Genomic DNA, 12,946 nt, shown 5'->3' with positions numbered 1-12,946 from the left:
ACCTAAAAACTGGTTTGTATCCATAATCTGGGATGAATCGTCACTCGTAAGAAAGGGTATGGATTTGCAAATAGCCGTAGCAGAGTCACATCAAAGGATTGCTATCAGACGTAAATGGACTTTTGACGATTGATTTGCCGCACGCGAAGCCTTCGGTCTCTTCAATGGGGCTTCAAATGGGAAAATCTCCCCAAGCCGAAGCGAGCACCTCGCATTTCTCAGCAGCTTTGTAGTGCGCGTTACTGGCCAGCCGCGGAAACGACAGACTGTCCGACAGCCGGCGGGGAGAGCTTCGCTCAGGACAGCTGTCTGCCAGCATCTGCCGCCAGCTGACGAGCTGTCCCGCCGCCGCCGCCTCGCGCGGCCTAACACAAATTAGCAGCGTTTCACCGGCGGACGTGCCATACAGGCGACGCACGGCCGCAGGCGGCGGCGCGCGGTCGTTCACACGAGGACACTATTCTCGCCCGCGCGGCGGGACCCGGTGCGGGCGGAGCGGGGGCCTGGGGCGGAAGCCTGGAGTGGTGCAGGGCGGGCGAGGATTTGTGGCCGGGGAACGGGGGCTGTGGTGATGCGGGGCGGAGCGGGGCGGGAGCCTACGGTGGAGCGGGGCGGGGGCCAGTGGTGGAACAGGGCGAGGGTCTTATGTGAGATTGGAGTCCGTGGCCGGGGAGAGCGGGGCCTGTGGTGGTGTGGGGTGGAACTGGGCGGGAGCGCATGGCGGGACAGGGCGAGGGTCTGTGGTGGGGTGGGAGTCCGTGACCGTGGGGAGCGAGGACCGGGATGATGTGGGGCGGAGCGGGGAGGGAACCCATGGCGAAGCGGGGCGGGGGCCAGTGTTGGAGCGGGGCGGGTGTCTGTGGTTGGGTGGGGACCCACAGACGGGAGGCTGTGGGACTGACCGTGGTGGGCAGAGTCGCCGGCGCGACTGGAGGCGCTGGAGCGCCGGCTGGACGAGCGACTGAAGCTGGGTGGCGGTCTCCGATGCAGGCTGGCCTCCCGCTGCGCCTCTTTCTCCGTTCGGCCGCTGCGGAGGAGGGTACCAAAGCGAGTCAGTCGGACCCGGCGGAACGTCACAAATGTGGCCCAAGTACAGGACGGCTAGCTACAGCCAGACACTGCACGGACTCGGCATCACAGGAGCAACTGCACCTCTGCGAGTTCATCCTATAGCGCTCGTGGTTCTTTAGCGAGGAGGGATCAGCGGCACTGCTAAACAACACACATTCAGGCAAAGATGGTCAGACGTTGATTCCGTCCTCTTGGGTCGAAAGCTCGTAGCTTTCTTACGCTGCGCACAGGGGCCTGGGCGACAGGCCTGGTGGCGCGGCGCTGGAGTCGCGGCAGCTTCCAGCAACCGGACATTACCATCGGAGCTGCAGCTCCCGAGCATTACTGCCTAAGCTGAAGCTGCCGGGACAGCGTCGGGTGCTGCAGCCGGAGCTGCGGCCGCTGCCTGCAGCCGGCCGCTGTGCTCGGAGCTGCAGCCGCCGGCGGCACCCGGGTCACGCCGCTGAAGTGAATGGCCGCGCCGGCCTCCGATCGCGTGGGAATCTTTCTGCACCCATAATATTCGCTGGTTTGCACACAAATTGTTCCAGGACATTAACGTTCCTTGCAATCATAAAAGGCGTCTGCCGAAACCGGATTGAGCGAGGCGAGCCGGCCTCCGCGGATGGGCCGCGTCAGCCATTCGCTTCAGGTGCGGTTGCAGCGCCTTTACGACGGCGCGGCGGCGCTGGCGGCGACCGGCGGCCCTCGCCGGCGAGGCTCCAACGGGCCCACGGCTGGCCGGGCGGCGCGCGCCCGCTCGCACGACAGCCGGATGACGTCATATGGAGCCCGTGGCCGCGGGCGGGCCGCCCGGCCGGCCACCCCCGCCCGCGGCCACCTCTGACGGCGCGCACGCACGGTGCAGGCAGGATCGAGTGAGGAGCTGGTGGAGAAGGGGGGGGGGGGGAAGGGAGGGTGCGGCTTGGCTGCAGGATGCATTGCGTTGTAGGGAGGAACAAGAGCGGTTAAATTTGCACACTGCGCCGGCATTAGTCATCAGTGTCTGCGTCGATAGAAAGTATTGCTTTTGGAACATTCGGCCGGAATTACCCGGACGAGCGCGCCGCGCAATAACAAGGTCACACGTCTCCTGTCAATGACAGACGGCGTTCGTTAACGTCAGCGTCCTGGGCCGGCCGGAGTCATCGAACAATACACGCCGGCGGAGAAAAGTCTCGGCCGCGCAGACCGGTCGTGAGCGCGGCCAGGCCGCACGCCCGCCGCCCGGGCTCACCTGTAGCGGAACCTGGAGCTGATGGAGAGCGGCCGGCCGCCGGACGGCTGGTTCACCTGCACCAGCCGGAAGAAGCTGTGGTGCTCCACGCAGCACTTCCACAGGTGCTTGCAAGCGTCTTTGGATGGCGTCTCGAACCCGTACGTGTTCTCTTCGTTCTGCCGAGTGAAAGAGATGAGCGGGCGGCGCCGTGCTGATATGGTAGGCATGGCAGCGGACTGAATGCTTGCATGCCGTGAGCTGTTGCGCTGGAATGCTCGCGTTATAGCAGGAGAGAGCGATCAAATGCTGTTGGAAGGTCTCAATTGTTTTATTAAAGAAAGTTCCGTTGATGAAGAAATAGTTATATATATATATATATATATATATATATATATATATATATATATATATATTTATATATGAAGATGCATATACGCATATCTATAAACATGCATGTATCTAAAGATGTGTAAATGCATAGTTCTATAAATAAATAAATATATATATATATATATATATTATATATATATATATATATATATATATATATATATATATATTATATATATGTATGCATAATTTAGTACACCACTGATTCTGCATTAACAAGCTTCGTAATGCATCGTGCGAGGCTCTATCATTTTGTCTTTGAAGTCTCGTTCAAATTAATAATTGGGCGAACAAAATTACTGATGTGTAGGTCGATATCATTTCGTCTATTTGCGGCGGCCGAGGTCTAACCGATCTTGCTTGCGTATCTATATCTTTATCGCTTTTTTGAAGCAGGAGGAGGCAAATAATCCTAGAAAAGGCAGAAATATTTATATGACGCTAATACTTGAACGTGCATCAAATGCAATGACCAAAGGAAGAAAACAACTCGGGGACACATATTCACGTTGAAGTCAACGGTAGCTGACGCTCAACACTTAGCAGCTCAAGAGTTAGTACATCAGTTAGACTATTTGCTCAGGGCTGGAGATAATTCATTAATAGAAATGCTTTCCAACTTGAGAAGTATCTTCTGTCGTTGCAAGTCCAAAGTATGTCAGTGCTGCCTGCCAGCCACCGTCGCGTTAATGTCCTGTGAAGCGTCCTGACAAGCATGACAAACTACAGCGCACCAATGCAGCGTATCAATTCAGCTGTCATGTCGAAGGCTGAAAACTTGGTTCGCTACGCTGTGATGGCGTAGCAGTAGCGCCGCCTGTCACGCCGCCTGACAGGGTTCTGACGTTGCGGGGCACCTCCGAAGCACAGGCAACGCCAACATGACATGACAGTGACAGCACAGCAGCTGACAGACACACCACCCGCAACTAAAGGAGGCAAAGGTGGAGACTGAGTCCAAAATGCGGACAAGATGGTGACCACGTGATCCGCCTTGCTTCTCAGTCAGGTAGCCAGTTCTACTGCTCTGTCTGCCATTCATTGACTTACATTTTTATCTCGTACACGCAGCATGAAGTATTTGCCCTTGAAGTGCACTTTGGAGATGCGAGGCCTGCCAACACACACAAATGAATCGTTATTGAAGGGTGCTACCGAACATGCTGGCTCGAAACAAGTGTGGATTAGCCATCGACATCGGTAACTCACGGCTCAGAAGGATGTGAACATTTGGCACTGGTGCGTGGATCCCGAATCCGGAGCCCAAAGACAAGTATTTACTGTATCGGATACGGACTCCTCAAAATCTATCCAGCGCCGTCCGCCAGCTGAGCTTACCAGCTAGAGCCTTACCGGGTCAAATGCTCCTTACCTAATGAACGCCCCCACATGGCTGTGCCTGTACCCACCCGTTTTTCACTTTTCATCACCTGTACCCACCGATCACCTGCCCGTTTGCATTTTCCAGCATTTTAGTTATAGATTATGCAAAAGTTTCAGAAGTGTTTAAACGCAAACTTACAAATTGCGGTGGTAATTACGAAAGCCATATGAATGGAGTAAATGCTAGATAAAAAGCGTAAGCAATTATATTGTGCAGAAGATATATTTTTCGACATATTCGACTGTTTCTCCCCAACCCGTTCCTGCAGCCGTACCTATAATTCTCCCCAAATATGCGCCTATTCCAAACCGTCACCCATTTCATATGGGCGCCTAAAGGTTTACCCAGTCTGCGAAGTTCTATACCAAAAATGCGAGAACAATAACGAGTGTCCATCTGAAAGCACAGAAAGAAATCCAACACAGGCTTTACTTACCAAAAGTAGTTGCTGACCTTGACCTTCCCTCTGAGAACGATAACTCCGGCTGGAGTGAGGCCGATGAAGTACTCCGTGTGGTCCTCACCCTGAAAGGGCAGATCTATGCAGTTACATGTATCGGACACGTGATGACTTGTAAGTGCAGTACCGGTTACCTCCATACAATAACGCGTTTGTTTACTGCGAGTTACACCGATACTGGACGCTTCACAGAATTGGTAAGTTGCTCTCCGCATTTTTCCCCCCGAAACATGCACATTACATTATCAGTTTTACGCCACCGACCGCCTAAATATGTAGCGCTGGGTTCGTAGTAAACAAAAGCGGAAAGTTTTGGTTTGATTGGTCTGGGTTTGGTTAGAGCTTCTTGATCCCGTCCGGGCTATTTCTGAGCTGTGGAATTAAGGAGAAAGACAAGCAGGCGGTGATAATGCAGCAGCCTGCCTCAAACCCGATATCAAGCCTCAGTCCTCAGAATGTTGTGCTCGTCCTGGTGACAGGCCCTGCGGGGGCCCTGGTGGGACAGGGAGCCGGTGTTTCGAGACTGGTCTACCCCAGACTGGTGACGGGCCCCTGCAGGCGCCCTGGCGGGACCGGGAGCCGGCGTCTCGAGACTGGTCTACCCAGACTGGTGACGGGCCCCTGCAGGCGCCCTGGCGGGACCGGGAGCCGGCGTCTCGAGACTGGTCTACCCCAGACTGGTGACGGGCTCCTGCAGGCGCCCTGGCGGGACCGGGAGCCGGCGTCTCGAGATTGGTCTACCCCAGACTGGTGACGGGCCCTACGGGAGCCCTGGTGGGACAGGGAGCCGGTGTCTCGGGACTGGTCTACCCCAGACTGGTGACGGGCCCCTGCAGGCGCCCTGGCGGGACCGGGAGCCGGCGTCTCGAGACTGGTCTACCCCAGACTGGTGACGGGCCCTGCGGGAGCCCTGGTGGGACCGGGAGCCGGTGTCTCGGGACTGGTCTACCCCAGACTGGTGACGGGCTCCTTCAGGCGCCCTGGCGGGACCGGGAGCCGGCGTCTCGAGACTGGTCTACCCCAGACTGGTGACGGGCTCCTTCAGGCGCCCTGGCGGGACCGGGAGCCGGCGTCTCGAGAACATTTAGATGTACCTTATAAGGTCGCTGACTTATGGCAGGTCAAAGTCAGGCCATGGCTTCAGCGAAGTCAATTTCTAGTGATTTGTTCAATATGATGCAACAACGGAGTGTTAGACGAAGCCATACGTCTCTGAGATGCTTTCTTAGGCAACACAAATATTGAATAAGCAAATTACATCGACCTAAGGTTAGGTATGAAGGTCACCCACGGTGAAACCTAACCTGTTTAATTTCTTTAGGCTTGATGTATGGGATAGTTTCTGGTGCTCATTTCGAATTTATTGATAGTAGGAACAGCATTATACATGTTCCATTGACTTCTCAGAGGTGAGAATAGGTAATTGACCTAAAATAACCCAGGTCAACATTTTTGTTTTTAGAAACATACTGCCTAGCGTAATCTTTGTCGCTTATTCAAATGCAAACCTCAGAGCGGTCCTGCATGATTTTGGTCAAGATGACATTTGAAAGGTCAAGCGAAGCCATTGACCTTAAATGAGCATGTGAGCTTTTGCTTAGAAACAGTTACCTATGTTCTTGGGGCACCTTGGTGGCCAGTCTGCAATTCTGCATTGTTTGACCTTATTTGACCCAAAAGTTATAACCTAGGAACCTCAAACTTTGACCTAAGTGAGTTCACGTACAGGTCAACACACTGTAAATTTGGTGTTTCTAGCTTTCTTAGTTCCCGAGACCTCAGGGGGGTCAAATTAACCCCCACCCGAGCGAAGGGCATCCAGTCGGCCACCCGGGTGCGTGTTAAGTGCCAGAAAAAAATGATACCGTAATCAAGGGAACCACTACTCTTCATCAAGGTTCCTTGTTGCAGCCAAACCCTAATCATCGCAGCGCAAAAGAGCGAGCACCTGGTAAAGGCAAATGTATGAAGTATAAGTACATGTTACAATCCACGCATATTAGCGAGTGGAACTACTAAACGGGTTTCCATTCTGATTTCTCCTAGAGCGAGTACAGCATTCCGATACCGAAACACATTTTTCGAAGCGAGCAAACCTCTAGCATCTGAAATAATAGCATTGTTGTGTGATCTCTTCGGACATAACGAAAGGCACCAAAACGCTGTGATACCACGAAAACAATTTGCAGCAATTGTCTGTCATTGTATTGGGTCTGTGTTGGCCCAAAAAGTTCTGTAACTTTTGCAGCATAAATATGAAACTCATAGCAACAAGAAAGATGTCTAATAAATCAAAAGAGCGTACTGCGACGTCCTTAGTATGCAGCTCAAAGACAATGTGTCTGTGGGCCCAATCCCTTTAACACAAACACATATTTTGTTGGTGGCCCAGTCCACTTAAACAGGGCACTGGCGGGCTGCTTGCAAGCGCCCGATTGCATTGTACAGGTATAGAGCTGCAAAAGCTATCTGATGTTTCAATCGTCTCTTGATTTTTGTGCGCCACAAACTATAAGCGCAACGGCCTCCCCCTCTCCCTCGGTTTAAAATCGGCGCATAGCAGCAACCGTGCGAGGGTTGAAGACCGTATTGTCAGCAGCAGCAGCAAAGCATGTGAATGAAATCATGCAGCTTTCTGGGTTTCTTTCTGGGCAGCCGATGCCACAGGAATGTAAGCTGGGTGTGGCAAGTTCAGTACCAGCTATGAGATGTGGAGACGACCTGTTCCGGACCAATAATAAAAATACAAACAAATCACGCACGGGGAAAAAGGCCGATCGCTGGCGAAGTTGGAGATACACAAGTCGAATTGGCGGGTAAAAATGTAGCGCTGGGAAGCTTTGTACCACTGATTATCGGAAAACTCGCGTTTGCTGGCTCGGGCCGATACGGACATCAATATTTCTGGGACTGCAGCCGTCACTGGGCTGTCAAAACACCCAGCAGGTCACCACGCTCATCGCAGCTTTAGAGCTAAAACCCGGCGTGAAAGGCTAACCATGCATTTGTTTGGGCTTACGTCCCCACTGGTATGTCGAACGAGGGCTATAAACAAAGGTAACGTTGCAAAAGGCTCGTTTCTGGCGCACGTCGCTGCCAAATGACAATTGACGTTAGGCGAACTGTCAGCGTTAATCCAGGTCCATTATATAACGCCGGTTTAGCAACAGTGGAGGGAGGAAAACGGAATTGTACGGAAATAGCGCAGATAGGAACAGAGAGCGCGAGAGGAAATGGACACAGGAAGAGAAAGAGAGAGAGAGAGAGAGAGAGAGAGAGAGAGAGAGAGAGAGAGAGAGAGAGAGAGAGAGAGAGAGAGAGGGGGGGGGGAAAGGAAAGGGGGCGGAGAGATGGAAGACAGAAGGAGGGATAAGTATACGGACAAATGGAAGAGAGCGTAAAAAAAGATCATAGCTGTTACTCACCAACACGGGGTGAAGGTCCACACCGTACATTTCCAACCACCGGACCTTCTCCAGGTAGTTGAACTCCACCACTGATGGCACGCGACCCCTGCCAGCCGCAAAAATGATCGTCAAACGCTGGCGTAAGCCAACTGTACAGACGCGCCACTGATCACTGATTACGGGAATTCGCCAATGACGCCACAGACGATCGTAATGGCAGCACCTCGGGTGCGCGTGAGGAAGGCACTGTTTCTGTGACACAGCGCTGCAAGTGAATCCAGGCGGACAGACGGCCAGTTCCGGGGAAATCGCCTGCAAATCGGGCTGCCAAAAAACACGTGACAGGTTAAGTGCTCCATTTGGCATGTGGCAGGTAAGACACGGGTGTACGAGACGACGTCATGTGTCGTGCAAACCATTCTCAGCGGTGACGCGAACGTGTCGCGTAATGGACATCGCCTTGGCGTGCTCATGTGGGGGCGGCGGGATGTTTAACGCGGATCGGTTCTCACACGAGGGACTTGTGGATCTGCTCGATGTTCTCCTCCAGCGAGGGCGTGAGAGTCGGCAGCAGCCGGAACTCGCCGACGTAGCCGTCCACGTGACGCTTCGGGTCATAATCGCCCAGCTCCGCTGCAGGGAGACCACGAGAGTGAATCCAGAAGAGCGCGGTTGCGGAAGCGATTGAGTCGCATCACGCACCGCGCGATCGCGACTGAAGTACGAAGGTAGGTGATTTCGATGAGAGATGGGAGTGGGTGATGCGCTTGCATTGGTCAATTCGTTGACATGATGTTGAAGTCAGTCGATTTGACAACCGCGGTGAAGTTGAATACCGCAATGGCTCTACGTGCAGGCATGCGTTACTAGTTCGCAGGCTACCCACAGTAATGTGCCGAATTCCTGTGCAGGTGCATGGTTACAGAAGATCATCTGACGAATTCATTGAATAACGAATGCTATGGGAACTGCAGCGACTGGTCTGCCAGTGCCATCATTACAAAAGGCGTGTGATTAAGCGACCGTTATAGCGGTATTGTTCTCCGCAGACTCCAATTAAAAAAGATTCCATCCGAGCCTTGTGCATGGATAGATTTCTGGGATCAGGGCCCACGCTAAGCAGTGCTTGTTGTGTGAGTCCTGACTATCACCATTCGATCGTGCAATTCCAAGTCAACGGCAGAACGTGGCAGCCAAAAGTTTAGCGTGCCGCAATGCTCGGCACGGTCCGTCAAGCCCTCTGACGTCACCTGACATTTAGCGCGACCGCTGCCACCAGCCGTAGGCCATACCTGTCTGGGCAAAATAATGAGCGCCTTTGGCAACCCGCATTCACCCCGCCACGGGTGGGCGGCTTCGAAGTAAGGCAGGCGCTCTAACCAGCTGAGCTACCGCGGCGGACATTGCAGCATATAAAGCTATGCTAAACCGTTTTCTGCCGACGTTTAGATCTGGCACCATCACCCCGATGCCTAATGTGGTCCGTGACCAAAACGATAAAAAACATATCACACCAGCAGGTTTCAATTCTAGAATCAGCAAAGAATGTCACAGCATAAGCGAAACCCATGAAGGTTTCAACCCACGCCAGGAAGCAGTATAAAGAAACGCCCCTGGGGGAACTCATCTCTCCCAGGAAACGGGTTCTCGGTGGTCTTGACTGCACCCACACCGCCTCGCCAGGTCTTACACTGAATGACGAGAGCCCCAAGCTCTGCAGACAGCTCCGGGGTTACCGGCAGCCGGCCCTCCAGGATATCTTGCTTTATTTGCAGGAAGAACTGGTACCTGTTGAAAAAATAACGGATTAGGAGCATCCACACTACGTTGATGGTCATAAGGAATGCAGTGGAGCCTGAATGATTTCAGCCTGAACGAAGAAATCCGTCCCAAAATACACATATCAGGATTAGTTGCGACATTACGTGGCAACACATGGCTAACGTAATGCCCTCAACCATGGCTTTCACCGCAAGATTAATCAACGTTGGGAAGAAGGGTGTTTTGATTGGTGTCGTTGGCGAGGTGGTGGTGGCTCGCGCTCCCTTGCCAATTGATCCCAAACTGAGCTACGCAACAAAACCCAGGGCTGTATTGGTCTCTAAGACATCCAACGGTGTCAGATTTGGGCCCATGCAGTCCGCCAGTACCCTCCAGGTCAGATTAAATGCTGTGAATAAAACAGTAGCATTGGCCTTATTCATCGGAGGAAAACCAGGAGAATGGAGATATAATCGGGTTGATATTTCGACAACATGCCTGTATCGAAGCAATAGCAAAACAACTTCTGCTACTGTTTCGATAAAGGCATGTTGCCGAACCATCAACCCAATTATATTTCCTTTCTCTTGGCTTCTCTCCGAGAAATAAGGCCAATACTGCTGTCTTATCTATGTGAACAATGCGCCTCGTTAATGCACTGAACAACTTGCGTAGACTACCACGAACATAGAACCGAAAAATTAAGGCTGGGATCCAGAGCCTGGAACAAAGCTTTTCCAGCTCAGCGAACACAAAATCAGGTCCTGAATCAGTATCAGACCAAAAAGGTCATGTAGCTGATCTAAGGCCAAACAAGGTAATGCCATACTATCTATTTCATGTGCCCTTAAAAATGGAAGTGATCAATAAAAAGTGTCCTGCACGCCTGCAGAGTATAAGGTGTCCGTTCACCGTGCATAGTTTAGGTCACCATTCATTTCATGGCAACAATAGGACACAGAGACTCGCCGTAAAATGATATCCCCAACGTCCAAAGGGGAAGCCAGAGCTTAACTGAACGAAGCAAAAAAAAAGTATGCCAAACTTGCCCTGTAAAACATTATCAGCTGTCCGAATTTGGCTGTGCTGCCTTTTATGTTGTATTTGTAGCAACCCAGGAGACCCAGATTATACGCTGTCGACGTCTGGTATGACGTCATACCCCATAGATTCTGCGCCGTTTGGAGTTCGCAGCGGCCCGGACGACAACAATTTTACATGGCGTTAAGTAGAATGTTTGCAGGACACGCATCATTTTTTTTCCTCGACTCCATTGGCGTGGACAGAAATGGCGCAACAGATTCAAAAATGAAGGTCAATTTGCATGACCAGGACCGACCACGAACGATGGAAAGCTGTTTTATACGTTACAATGAGCAGCATTTGCCAGTTCCTTTCCCAGGAGCACTCAAGGTACCTGCAGACGAAAATCGCAAGCCTCAGCATGTGCAGTCATTGTCACGGCAGTTACGAAGATATAGACAAAAAACGAACCACGCTACAAACGCGCCAGCAAAGATTCTACGTCACGTCACGTGCAATAGAACATTCTTGGTGAGCTGCGAATATACCCTTAATCGTTCTTGCTTGCGTCTCACAAATGGCGCTTGGGGAACGGTATTTATCTTGCTTCCCCTTTAGAGGATTAATAAAATGGAGTGCGTTTAATGAGATGCGAAGATTGCATGACCACTATTGTAGATTGACCGACACAATGTTGGTTAGCTGTCTTAGCTATGTAGCCTTTTTTGTCTCGTGTAAAGGGGATTTGGTGATACGTCAGTCAAACTCGTCGATATCATTTGGAGGTGATCAGGGACGAAATGTGAGTCCGCTACCAGCAGCTTAGTTACAAATCATGCACATAGCATGCAACAAAACACTCACGCACGGACGTGCAAGGTCTTTGACTGACCTGGTGATCTCCTCCAGGAGTCGGCATGGATCCGCTGCGTAAAACTTGACGCAAAAGTATAATGTGAATGGATCCGTCCCTGAAAAAGGATATGGGGACAGGTCAGAACAGTGCGCAGAGACGCGCCGTACCGGATCTGAAGACTCCCCATCCACAGTTACAGAAACTAGATGTTGTACTGTAAAATGGCCGTCAGTCAGCCCGTATGGTGAACACTGAGCACATTTCTTAGGGAACATCAGCTTTCTCTGAAAAGGACGGCATCTGGTCTGCGGAGGAGCGTATGAGTGTGACGTATATTTATTGCCTTATGTCATTCCAGCACTCTAGCACTCAGAATTATCGAGTAGAAGTGCACCTTGGATAGATAAAACATTTGTATTCAGTTGCATCTGTTGTCCGATGTAAAAATGACGGGTGGGCCACCGAGCAAAGCTCTCCAAAGCCATGAAGGCACATCTTCGACTGCCAAGTCGAGCCCCGTTATCCGACGCCCTGCCACACACCGGCAGCCGGAACCACAGGTTTACGTTCATCCATAGCGGAATACGAAGGCCAAGGCCAAGCGCTTCACGGTACCCTGAGTTATCTTTGGGATGAAGCATTTATAATTCAGCTTTCCAGATGGTCTGTTAATGAAACCGGTCTTGGTTGCTAAAAACGCTAATCATGTGAGGTACACCGGCGGCTTTTATTACAACATATTCACCTGCAACACCTGCAGCACACTAAGGACTGTAGGTCCTTGTAATGAAGCCCTAATTTCCCATCTCTAGCCTGAGTGGCGGTCGTTGCAGGGCAAGACCCTGCTATTTACATGTGATATCAGACCATTTTCGGGGCCCAACGCACACCGTCAAACACAATTATCGCACAATGAGGACCAGAAAGCCATCCACTGCAGCTCTAATTTCGCTTGTCGAGCCTCCGCGGAGGCCGTTGCCGGACTAAAATCCTACTGCTTACATGTGATATTGTACCGTTTTCGCGGCTCAGAACGAACTGCAAATTATGCCACCTGCCTTCAGGTGATGACTGCGGCTCAGAGCACTCTAACACCGCACCCCAAGCTGGATGAGTCGCGAAACTGGATTCCGAACGGATGCTGATAAACGGGAGACAGAACCACTTGCAGCTGGACGACACGCAGTCCTCCAGCCGGTGACGCAAAGCCTTCCTTGCATGACGTGCGACAAGGGACCAATCAGGTGTGGACCCGGCTTAAAACCATGTTCTTTAGTGTTTTTACGATTTTAAGATTTAGCCTTTCCTTGTCAATCGATGGGGGACGGGGGAGGGGTGAGAACGTCATCACATTGTAACGTGGCAGGAACACCCGCCCCCGAGGAAGCAACCCGCA

General features: G+C 51.8%; 1 protein-coding gene across 1 annotated transcript in view; it reads right to left on the bottom strand.

Moving 5' to 3' along the window:
* Window positions 1-444: 444 nt before the first annotated feature.
* LOC119100091 (band 4.1-like protein 4A) overlaps window positions 445-12,946 on the bottom strand; it is a 30,092-nt gene continuing 17,590 nt past the window's right edge. Inside the window, exons 5-13 of the mRNA XM_037223204.1 lie at window positions 11,587-11,665; window positions 9,601-9,698; window positions 8,423-8,543; window positions 7,929-8,016; window positions 4,480-4,568; window positions 3,710-3,773; window positions 2,288-2,445; window positions 903-1,027; window positions 445-503 (exon numbers count right to left, since the gene is read on the bottom strand). Coding sequence (XP_037079099.1) covers window positions 445-503; window positions 903-1,027; window positions 2,288-2,445; window positions 3,710-3,773; window positions 4,480-4,568; window positions 7,929-8,016; window positions 8,423-8,543; window positions 9,601-9,698; window positions 11,587-11,665 — 881 coding nt within the window. The remainder of the gene's footprint in view (window positions 504-902; window positions 1,028-2,287; window positions 2,446-3,709; window positions 3,774-4,479; window positions 4,569-7,928; window positions 8,017-8,422; window positions 8,544-9,600; window positions 9,699-11,586; window positions 11,666-12,946) is intronic.

The sequence above is a fragment of the Pollicipes pollicipes genome, unplaced genomic scaffold, assembly GCF_011947565.3.
Source record: "Pollicipes pollicipes isolate AB1234 unplaced genomic scaffold, Ppol_2.1 Scaffold_4881;HRSCAF=5763_pilon_pilon_pilon, whole genome shotgun sequence".
Lineage (NCBI taxonomy): Eukaryota > Metazoa > Arthropoda > Thecostraca > Pollicipedomorpha > Pollicipedidae > Pollicipes > Pollicipes pollicipes.
Note: the sequence above shows the minus strand (reverse complement) of the source record. Positions and strands in the feature narration are given on the sequence as shown.